The sequence below is a fragment of the Coffea eugenioides genome, chromosome 2 (assembly GCF_003713205.1).
Source record: "Coffea eugenioides isolate CCC68of chromosome 2, Ceug_1.0, whole genome shotgun sequence".
Lineage (NCBI taxonomy): Eukaryota > Viridiplantae > Streptophyta > Magnoliopsida > Gentianales > Rubiaceae > Coffea > Coffea eugenioides.
This window is the reverse complement of record NC_040036.1, coordinates 3,623,239-3,635,813: the sequence shown is the minus strand read 5'-3', so window position 1 is coordinate 3,635,813 and position 12,575 is coordinate 3,623,239. Positions and strand designations below refer to the sequence as shown.

General features: G+C 33.9%; 1 protein-coding gene across 1 annotated transcript; it reads left to right on the top strand.

Annotated features, from left to right (window-relative positions):
* The first annotated feature begins 8,286 nt into the window (after window positions 1–8,286).
* Window positions 8,287–10,371, top strand: LOC113763285 (premnaspirodiene oxygenase-like). The gene is made up of 3 exons (XM_027307051.1): window positions 8,287–8,667; window positions 9,039–9,557; window positions 9,730–10,371. The coding sequence occupies exons 1-3, from the start codon at window positions 8,287–8,289 to the stop codon at window positions 10,369–10,371; spliced, it is 1,542 nt and encodes a 513-aa protein (XP_027162852.1).
* Window positions 10,372–12,575: the final 2,204 nt, after the last annotated feature.

Genomic DNA, 12,575 nt, shown 5'->3' with positions numbered 1-12,575 from the left:
AAAATTGTAACAAAAGCCGTTTTGATCCTATATTTGTGTAATTGATGGACCGAATTGGTTACAAATACATTGTGATAATGACAGTAAAATTGAACTCATACGATTAATTGTGAAATATAATTATAAGGTTACACATATAGTCCAAGTGAGAGATTGTTGGATTCTTAATCCAACATTGGACTTATATGTGAATAATTATGTATTGCAAACTGTCAATTAAGGTTAAATCCAATTAAAGTGATCAAATATAGTTTGGGATTAATGTATCTAATAGGATGTGGGCTTTTAATGTGTAGAGACTTAAGAGCTCCTATTTCTATGATGGGCTGAAATAAGGTTCCGAAAGGTAATATGAATATTACCTATAAATAGGGTTATGGTCCCCAAGTCACAGGTATCGTTTAGTTGTCGTATTTCCTAATACCACAAAATAACTCTTTCCTGATATCCCATCGTCAGGAAAGATATCAGAGAGAAACTAAAGGATTCTCTCAAGGACTGGTGAATACCTGTTGACCTGGAAGGCCACCCCAAAATTTCTAGGGATTCAAGTATCAACTTTATCAATATGGATTCAGGTACACTTTCGCTATTTTATCGTTTATTTATTTCTTAATAATCACCATATAGATCCAGGGTTTCACAGGTGATGGTTTTCACCAATGGTTAAATTTAGATAACTACCCTAACAAGAAACTCTGTCCGATTCGCAAAGGCAAGATCATGAGTTTTCAATATCTCTTTCGTTAAACACGGTGATGATATAATAATTGAAGAAATTTCACCCAGCTGAAGGTGCATCAATGCTTTATGCTTTTGAGCTAACTTTCTGAGAGTATGATGAGGTTGGGAAACAATCAAACGGTGCATATTTCCAACAATAGGTAGCTTTGATGGAGAAGGGGGCAGCTTCTTTGTTGCGTTGGATCTCTTCCATCGCTTTCCTATACCTACAATAAAGGCAAGAAACAGGGAAAAAGCAAAGAAGTTAAAGGGAAGTTCCATTGCAGGGGATTCTCTGTGCTCTAGTTACATTGCCACCCCTTTTATTAACCTGATAGCTATCGATTTGAAAACTAATAATTGTTTTTAAATTTTGATACAACACGCCTTGATTTATATCGATTAGTTAGAGAGTGTTTGAATCTGATGAGTCTTTTATGATAATGGTTAAATCAGAAACATATTCCGAAGACCACTCAAATCTTTGTCTAATCATATATTCCTCTGATCAGATGCTATTTGTCACCTTCATATATGGGACAATTATCCATATTGAACCGAAATTGAGGAGTTTACAAATGTACCTCAAATCCCATAGGAAACGAACAAATGTTCAATAACATTAGCTAAGTAATAATTGAAAATTTCTTATACGTAGTGTAGCTATCACCATTGATTATGCCTTTGTTGCTTATTACGAACTATGTTTGCTTGACTTGCATGCACAATAGTCACTGGCACATTTGATTTCTTCTTTTTTTTTCTTTTTCTAAAGAAGCTACTATTCTAGACTGCAGTCTATTTCATTATAGAACTTCAAAAATTTGCTATCAGAAATTATACAAAACTTCTATAACTATTTTACAGTTCCTAATAGGGCTGCTGGCAAGTTGAACTGCTCGCAAGTAGCTTGCAAGTGGCCCGGTCAAATGCTCAGTTCGAATTCAATTTGACCGAGTTCAAGTTCGAACTCGAGTATCTTGATACATATATCAAGTCGAGTTCGAGCCTCCGTGTATCTTGATGCATATACCAAGTCGAGTTCAAGCCTCCGTTTGTGCTACTTGAGTGCTCGCAGTGTAGCTTGATTATCAGTATATTATTTATATTATATGTTATTTTAATTATGAAATGACTAGTAAGGATTTATGTTTTAGATAATTTATCATAAATATTGTCTACTCAATAAAATTCATAAATGGAAAAAATGTAATATGGTAAAAACAAAAAAGCAAATGAGGATTTTAGATAATTTATCATAAATTTTTGAGCCTTTTTTTGAGTTTTTCGAGTTTTATTTTGAGCCCTGGAGCTTGTTAAGGCTCGCGACTAACGAGTCGAGCTCAAATTTGGAAATACATATTATTCGAGTCAAATTACATAACTTTCTACTCGTTCGAGTCGAGGTCGAGTTCGAGTAGGCTTGTGTAGGATTGAGTTCGAACTTGATTATAGCACTATTTGAACTCGACTCGACTCGTTAACACCCCTAGTTCTTGACGCATTAGTTGTAATTTTTGTCATAGGCAGGGCTAAAATGATAAGAAATTTTAGTTCTCTAACATTTTCTTCTGAGATTCAGGCCAATACATAAGCATCGCATTTAGCTGATGAGATCATAATAACTGACTTGGTTAAAATATTTGGCCTGTGTAGAACAACCACATGCAGTCATCCTACATATGTAAAAATGGAATTCTGCCTGATACCATTTATGAGATGAATATAAGTTGGACAGAAAATGTGATTTTGACTATTATTTCTTTAGTTGAAAGGTTACTCTGCTTTTACTCATTTCTATCATTACTAGTTTGGGAGGACTTGCAATGTACTTCTTATATGTTTTCTCATTGTCACAGTTTTTCGTATATACTTTTTCTTATCAACATTGATAAGAAAAGGGAAGAATAGTTTAGCTATGTAATGTCTTCTTTAAGTGTGTCTAGATGATTGGTAATTTAGATAAAAGCTACAAGCATTGCTACACTATAATAAACTACAAAACAAAAACTACATGATATTGAATAACAAATGGAAATATTATTAGCAAAGTCATAGTTAGGTAGGTTTTTCACTTGTTGAAAATCATTTCTTTACTAATTGTTGGTACTGGTCTAGTAGTATAGACGATCTGAAAAAATTACTGTAAGCAGCTGAAAAATACGTTGGCAAACGAACTAACTTGTAAGCATACCAACATGATTGGATACATCTTCACAGGTATAAGTTGTTTGTCTCTATAAATAAACACCAATTACACAACAAGATACAATTGCAGCAGAGCACTATTTCGGATCTATTAGTAAACACCTCAACTCTCAAGCATCCTTTCTCTTCCAAAACTCTGTAAAATTATAGATTTGCATATCTAACCTAAATACTTTAAATTTAAACCATAAAAATTGAATCTTGTTGAACATAATAATATCAAGAGCCAACATAAAAGTAACGCCGTGCCCCTTTCCTTTGGGGAGGTTCAAATGTAACCAATCATGCTGGTCTTTTTGCACCAATGTTTGTTATGCGATAGTCAATAAAGTCACCTTCTTAACTGATTTGCTTATCAAGCATTTCCTCTCATTTGCTTATCCTTCTATCTATCCAACTATTACCGAATCTCTTAAGTTACCACAGCTCCGGCTAAAACTCACCAAGAAAGAGTATGAAGAAATCAATGTTGTTGTTGCCGTTCTTGTTGGTATGTTGAGGGCGCAGAGCAAAAGAAGGTGTGGAAGTGATTTCTCAATAGTTATGTGCAATGATCAAATTAGGTTGGTGAGTTTTTAGTCGAATAAGTCAATGATTTTAGCTTTTTTAGCAATGATACGAAGGAGGGTGAAATTGTGAATTCCAACTCTCATATTGTAACGTAGTCCTCTTATCCAATGACTAATACTAACACAAATACCACAATAATATTTTTGGTCACGTATTTTATGTTGTTACTCTGGAAATTAATTTGACTCTGAATTTATTCCTTCCTAATCCAACAATTTTAATTACTTTGAATATCCCATTAATTATCTACAAATTAATAGGACAACTATTCAAATAAATATTATTCAACTAGTTACATATTAGACATCCCTAGAAAATACCAGAGTACCATTTATATACCATAGTTCTTTCTAATAAAGTTTATTGAAGCATTATCATTCTTTTTTTCTCAAAATTTGAATCAATTAATACAAATTAGTAATTGCAATTTGAGCAAAAATTGACAAAGATGACAAGATTAATAGGACAAAACAGAGTTATTTCATATCGTGAGAATGTGTGCACTAAAAGAAAAGGAATTGGACCATGTATTCAAAGTTTTAGAATGACAAAACCAAAAACTAAAATAGAAATTTTTGAAAAAGGAAAAACATAAGCTATCCTCCAACTGAAGTCTAACTTAATAACATGAAATTAGTAGCTTAATTACATGCACGAAATTCATAGGGAGTATATCGTAACCACTGTGTACTGTAGAACCTAATATGTATCATCTTCTCATTCTTAAGTAATAAAATAAAATGAAATTGTTGATACTTATGATCTCAATATATGATCATCTTGCAATTAATTGTCGATTTTAGTATAATAATCAATTGCTTGAGATTGAGATTTTCGTGGATATTTATAGTTTTAGAATATCTAATTGGTTATTAGTTTTCCACAAATTGTATTGGGTTCCAATTTTGCTAGTAGGAATATTAGTTAGGTTACTGTGAGGACCTAATTCAACTCTTAAGTTTTCCTTTTTCATGGTAATGTTTAGAATATTTTCTTGAGCAAAAAAAAAAGTTATCTTTTTTCTAAAACTGTGAGGATGAAAGCAGATGCTGCTCTCCCTACCATCCATATTTGTAGAGTTAAATTCTATAACAACAGGGAGATGAATTACAAAGAGTAGAAATAGTAGGTTTTCTTAGTCGCACCTTTTTGGAGTAATACCTTTAATGTATTACTAGAGATCTTGGTCCTTACAACATCAACTTTTTGTAAGTTGTATTCTCTATATTTATATATATTTAGATCAATAATATGTTAACCTTTCTAATTTTTTATAAGTGTACAATTTTACGATAAAAACCGTACAACTAACTAGAGATGATGAATACAAATGTAATATAACAAGAGATGATGAATACAAATGTAATAAAATAAACTAACATTGCAAAATAATTGACAAATATGATAAGAACAACATCTCAGGTATAGTGGCAACATATTAACTTAGCCAAGGCCGGAATTTTAACTTTTAATCATGGTAAGAACACCTTAAGGGTGGCTTCCTTTAATTCAATCAATCAAATTTATTTATACAATTCAGTTAATTGTGTAATTCCATCACAACTTAGATTTTGCTATTATGTGGTGAAAAAATTACCCATTTTATTGCTATACTTTAAATTTTTTAAAATGTTAGAAAAATTGATCAATGTCAAAAATTAGGGTTTTCGGTATTATTTTTATTTCTTTTAGTATATGATTTTGTAATCTCTATAGGCATATGTAGGATAGTTTTGTAACACATTTTTCTTTAATTATAACATATATCTTTGGTTATCAAGTTTTGAGAGTTTTCTCACATTTTCTTTGAATCTTTGATTTCTTTTTTGGGGTTTGATCATATATCGCCTCTGAATTATTTTCTTTGAATATTTGATTATTTTTTGAGATTTGATTGTGTATCACCCTTGGATTACTTAGATGGAGGATATTCGTATAACCCATTCTTCTTACACATTTCCACTACCATATCACAACCGCAAGAGATTTACAAGAACAACTGTAATCCATTGATACAACAACAAGAGATTTACAACGACAACTATAATATACAACAAGGAAAAGGATTCATGACTAGATGTATCTGACCATTCCTCCACTGATGTCTTTTCTAGTACAGAGATTTAGTCTCCTTTAGGGAGTTGAACAGTAACAGAGTTTTATATAAATTCAGTCTCCTCCTGGGAGTCAAACAGTAACAGAGTTTTATATAATAGGCAAACAGTAACACGAACAGAGTTTTATATGCTAGGCAAACAACAATAGAGTTTTATATGATAGGCTATATGTGTTATTGTAATTTGTTTTTGTTCAATAGCATTTACCAGTTCCTCGTTGTGTCTTTGTCTATGGTTTTTTATGGTATTTTTCTAAGAATGATTGAATCATATCTGTCGAACTTGCAGTTGCTAATAAGCCCGTAGCATAGCACATAATTTTGTAGGTCTAACAAGATCCCAATGAAATGTGTACATTCAAAGAGGAAAGGAATTCATAGTCCAAGCCTGTGACATAGCACGTGATCTTGTAGGTCTAACAAGATCCTAATGGAATGCGTACAGTTAAAGTGGAAAGGAATTGATAGTCCTATGTGGTTGAATTGGTCTGTGTTTGATTTGCTTGGCTAATTTCCTTTTGACATTTCGGTTATTTTAACTTTTGCGATGTGAATGAAGTTGGTTTCATTTTTGTAACGTGTTTCATTTGAAACAATTCGATGAGGATTACCCTTTCCAATCTATCTAAACTTTGCTGTGCATAACGGATTATGCATTTGGGCTTAAAAGTTAGATTTATCCGAAAATGAATGAGCGATATCTAACATTTGCTCTGCGTAACAGATTATGCATTTGGGCTTAAGAGTTGGATTTGTCGGCAAATGAATGAACCAGAGAAAGCAGGAAAATAATTAAAAATATGTCCATAGCCTACTCTAAACTAGGAATGTGCGGGCTTAACTTTTTCCTATCCCAAAGAAAAAGAACACTTAACCCGTTTCCATATTGGTTGACTTGTAACTCAATTCCTACATGCTCCGCTCCATATTGCGTCAGTAGCTGTGTCAGCCACGAGTAGATCATCATTGGGATTTAATACAGTATGGGCCATATCAATTAGAATTTGAGTCCATTAAATAATGGTGTATCCTGTCCAATAGAGTATTACGCTGACTTGGCAAGAATTGCTTAGCCAATCAGTAGAAGGATAATTTATTAGGTTAGATTGCGGCCTTGATATAAAAGCACGTATGCACATCGAATCTACAATCTCCTTATGTCCTTCGATTATTTAGTTTTGTATAACTATCAATACATATCTATTCATGTAATTACTTGTGGCAAAAAAAATGTAATTATATATCCCTTAGTGACGAAATATCTTAGTTAATATTACATGTATTATATATGGTGATGTAGGCCACATTGAATTCTAACATTCTCCGATTTGGACAAATAAACACAAATAATGATAGTGCATAACTGATAAATAGAATTAGAGTGGCCACAACAGTAATTATATTTATCCTATATAGTCATTAGGATGGATTATGGCGGTTATATATCAATTTGATAAACACATTCCTTCCACGTATCACAAACCTAATAATTTATGTAGATAAACCTAATAAGAAAGAAATGAACAACAAGAATTAATGGTCTAAGTATTGATCATGTATATACTTTTTATAATAATGTGTACAAATAACAGGAATTAATATTTCTCAATTATATGTTCAAACATCAATAATAGCAAAATCCCATAAAACTTTATTAGTTCAAACATGTTCACAAATTATATGTTCAAACATGTTCACAAATTTTTTTTGGCGCTAATGCCTTCATTATTAGTATAATTAATGGACACCTGAAACTTTAATGCATTTTGATGACCTAAGGGTACTTTTTGACCTTTTAGCTGACTTCATAAAGGATAGTAATTTTTTTTCACTTTGACACTTTAGTTCAAAGTATGGGAGGTTATGTTCATCTTTTGAAACCCCAAGTGGTTTATCTGAAAAAAAAAGAAAGAAAATGCTAGGCTAAAGAGTAATTTATCTTTCAAAATAAAATTTGCAAGAAGGGTCAAAAGGTTTGCGCACTAATCCTATGTCATGAAGAGAAAGCACTTATACCATAGTATAAGCAAAGATGCTCATGATTCTGGAGTTGTTGGTGAGTTCTATTCTAGTGTATAACACAAATTCTACAGACAACCACTAAATTCATTCCACAACTTATAACGAAAATAAGAGCAAAAATGTGGCAAGGCAGCAAACAAGTAAAGAATTTCAACAACTTTGGGAGAGTTTGCAATTTAATGCCTCTGTGTGCAAGGATAATGCTGTGCCATTTTCCATGTGCAACACCAGGTCAATACCAATGTTTCCCTCTACCCGAAGCCTAGGATTTGTTGAATGGAGAATTACAATTGCCCTTATCATTACAATATTAAATTCATTAAGACGGTTCTTGAAATTAATTAGAGTCCATAATTAACACCAAGTTCCATTTCTTGGTCAATGTTAGTTGGCATTCACAAATAGCATTACTTAAGCTGTAACCAACCAAGACGAGATTCTAATATTTTAGGCACAATAGCAGCTAACTCATCAGCGCATTTAGTATTCACAATTTTGTTGCTAATTTATGTTCTAAACATGGCTCGTATACCTAATAATTTTCCCAGCGACAATGATTTGTACTTATTTTATTAACAATAGTTTAAGAATCAACAATGTCAAGTAGATAAAATAGATAGCAATTGGTCATAGTTCATCGACTGAAAATGGAATATCCCTTCAACTTCTTTGCTTTCTTTCTATTGCTATCCTTTGTTATAGCTTTAGTCAATCAATGGAAGAGATCCAAGACAGTCCATAAGCTGCCACCAGGTCCATGGAAGCTGCCAATTGTTGGAAACATGCATCAACTGATAGGTTCGCGACCACACTATGCTCTCAGAAAATTAGCTCAAAAACATGGACCTCTGATACACCTACAGCTAGGAGAAATCTCAACAATTGTCGTATCATCGCCACGTTTAGCAAAAGAGATCATGAAAACCCATGATCTGGCTTTTGCAAACAGGGCTGAATTTTTGGCTTGCAAGATTGTATACTATAACTGTTCAGACATTGTCTGCGCCCCATATGGTGAGTACTGGAGAGTCCATGGTTCGAAGACTCGGCCGAGACCAAGACGACTCGGCCGAGTCGTCACCGTCTCGGCCTAGTCCGAGACGAGACCATGACAAAACGATACCGAGATATGTGACTTGCCGAGACGTCACCGTGAAGGGTTAAAGCGACCGAGTTTCACCGAGTCACTCCGAGTCATCCCGAATCAACTCGAATTTTTATTATTTTTACCAAATTTTTAATTATTTTTGTTTATCATATTTTTTACAATTTTTAGAATATTAAATATTTCAAAAATTCGCGTCTCCCTGAGACCGCGACCGATATGCCGAGACCGTTGTGGAACGGTCCAGGCTGCGACCGCAACCGCGACCGCGACTTTGAACCATGCTGGAGACAGATGCGTAAAATCTGCACTCTGGAACTCCTCAGTACGAAAAATGTCCGATCTTTTGGTTCTATCAGGCTAGATGAGGCTAAGCATCTCATTTCATCGATTCAGGCTCAGGCTGCAGCTGGAGAATTGATCAATTTAACAGAACATCTTTCCACGTACACAAGTTCTATGGTTTTGACAGCAGCATTCGGGAAAGTAAGCAAAGTTCACCAAATGACATTCTTGCGGCTTCTAAAGGAATCACTGCCTATTTCAAGTGCTTTTGAGGTTTCTGATCTGTTTCCTTCATACCGGATACTTCATCCGTTAAGTAAAGTTAAGCCTAAGTTGATGAAGGTGTACCAAAGAATTGATAAAATTTTTGATATAATAATTGCTGAGCATGTTGAGAACCTAAAAAGAACAAAAAGGGGCATGGGCGAGTCTGGGAATGAAGATCTAGTTGATGTTCTATTAAGAGTTAAAGAAAGTGGAGACCTTACCTTTCCGGTTACCAACAATAATATCAAAGCTGTTCTGATGGTAAGTGAATGCTATTGTAATGAGCTTTTGCTTCACGCCTTACTTTTTCTTTTCAATTTCTCATTCTTTGATCATGGCAGATGTCAAGAGTCAAAGTTTAACTGCTATACTGTGATAAAGAATTGATCAATTGATGGCATTCCCTAAAGAGAAAGTTTTGATATTGATGCAGGATATATTCACAGGTGGGACTGAAACTTCATCCACGACGGTGGAATGGGCGATGTCTGAGATGATTAGGAATCCAAATGTGATGGCCAAGGCACAGAATGAAATAAGGAAAGCTTTCATGGGAATGAAAACAATTGAAGAAACTGATGTTGAGAACTTGCCATACCTAAAATTAGTGATAAAAGAAACTCTTAGGTTACATCCGCCTATTCCTTTATTGGTTCCCAGAGAATGCAGGGAGGAATGTGAAATTGATGGATATGTCATCCCAATTAAAACACGAGTTATGATCAATGCTTGGGCAATTGGAAGGGACCCCAAGTATTGGGATGATGCGGAGAGTTTTAAACCTGAGAGATACGAGAACAGTCCTGTTGATTTCACTGGAAACAACTTTGAGTATCTCCCATTTGGAGCAGGAAGGAGGATTTGTCCCGTAATTTCTTTTGGTTTAGCGAATGTTGAGCTCCCTTTAGCTCTTCTGCTCTACCACTTTGACTGGAAACTCCCCATTGGCCTCAACTACGACGACTTAGACATGACAGAGACTATTGCGGTAACCGCATCAAGGGAAAATAACCTTCTCTTGTTAGCCACCATGTGTGATCCTGATCTAGAACTCCAACCTCCAAAGGAATATTGATGCTTTTTGTTTGCACCAACATTCATACCATCTTATGTATTTTACCGTGATAATTTGCATTTTGATGTATGATAGATACTTGCAGTTATTCTGTTCTGTTCCTTCTTTTTATCTCAATAAGTGTCAAGTGTCATTGTGGTCTGAGTTTCTGGAAATTTTATCTATAGACAGAGGATCCCTGTGGATTGCTTCCTCTGGTTTATTGAAATTGCTTATTCTGGCTCTTTCATTGACTTTCCTCAAGCTCTTCACTTTCATGCCCAAATTCTGATTGTTGCTACAAAAAATTTTTGCCAAAAAGTTGTTGATTAAAGCTATGAATGGAGAAAGCTACAAAAGTTGACCATTGAAGCTAATCACAGGTTTCTTTAACATGAATCATCCAGAACGAACTTTGTCTTTTTAAAGTATCTTCATGTGTGCATAAGCAAGAGCAAAGGTTATTGATCAACTAATGACACTTGTAGTTCGCCCCAAATGATTCCTTTGCAGTATGAGACAAGATGCTTGTATTTTACCACAAATTTGTGGAAAAAATGTTCGAGAAGATAAAAAGTTAACAATAGTTACGTTATCACCATGACAGAAAGTATACAAAAAGATGCATCAGCAAGATAACCCCATGGACTTGGCTTCTTCTGCCATAAAAAAAGAAAACAAAATGTCAGGCTTCTTATGGTCCCCTAATCATCATTGTACTATCAATTAGTAATCTAATAGTAAAATATTCTGCAATAACACAAATTCTGTAGGTAAGTTTCTACAATTATGACTAAAGAAATTAGTTGCAGTCAGTATCGTAGGTTTGTGTCAAATTCCATTAAATAGACAAAATGAAAACTGATAAGCAACTTATCCGATTGGCTAATGAATTATTCAATATACAATTGAAAATGGGATAATTTTAGAAACCTCCCTTCAGGTTTCTGACAATTTCGCTGACCTCCCCTGAGGTTTCGAAAATAACACTGACCTCCCCTCAACTGATTTTGGGGCCCATTGCTGATGTAACCTGGAATGAATTTACTGCTTTGCCCTAATGCATAAAAGGCTGATAAGAAACGAATTTCTGGAAAAAAATAATTAGGTCATTAAATAAATGAACTAATTAAATGATATTAACCGTGGTTCTACCTCTAATAAGCCAATGTAATTGCACTCAAGAAATGGCACTAATTGATGCACCAATATGATGCCATTTTCTTGTGATTCGACATGACTTCAGAGAGCAACACAAGGACAGTCTTATACGAAAACTTGGGGAAGATAGAAAAATTGAGGGAAAGGAAGGAGAAAAGCATGGCTCCCCTCAAGTTAAAATCGGCTGATTTGCATTAAGATTATTGACATGCTACCCACTCATGCTTTTGTATATGGTTGGCATTAGTGACAAACAATCAATGGTCATGAAATTTGGCTTTGCAATCCTTACCACCTGCTTCATTCTTTTGGGGCAGATGGTGTTTTGAAACTATCTTGGATTACAACAATAGTTATGTAGTACTACAACTGCTACAATTATAGCAATTTTGAACTAACGTCAAGTGACTTATGTTGTCTTACTAACTAGTTCAACTAATATGTTGTAACTTATTATCTCTTAGTAAAGTTACAGTAGTAGTCATCAAATAACAGTCATACATTTCTTCCAAATACAATCTAACTGAAAAGTACTACTGGTTTACTTCTTATATAATTAGAAAAGACTTAAAATGGCTAGTACAATGTCGTGGCACTTTTACATTTGTTACAAGAGTTTATCCAATTGATTTTATAATTTGGATGAATATAAATACAACACCTAGTGTGATATTTATGATGAGTATTATGTTAACTATAGCCTTTGGTTGTTCCAACCTTGCCACTTTTTATTACCTCAAAATCAGGTAATCACACTAAAAATAAATTATTTCTTGAGTTGCTTGAGCCGTTTATATTCTTTTGAAAGAAACTAAACATATGGCCATTGCACTAGCCATTGGTGCAAACTGAAACTTCAAGTTGTTGCTACAACACTTTTTCTAATAGCTCTTACACTTGCTAGAATTTACTAATTATTTATGTCTTTTAATATTTTTCATTATTTACTAATACAAGTTGTGTATAAGTAAAAAGGGCATATATGGAACACAAATATCATCTTACTCTTCAAAATACTTTTTTAATGCTCATTTTTCTGACATGGGCTGATCATGTTACTACAA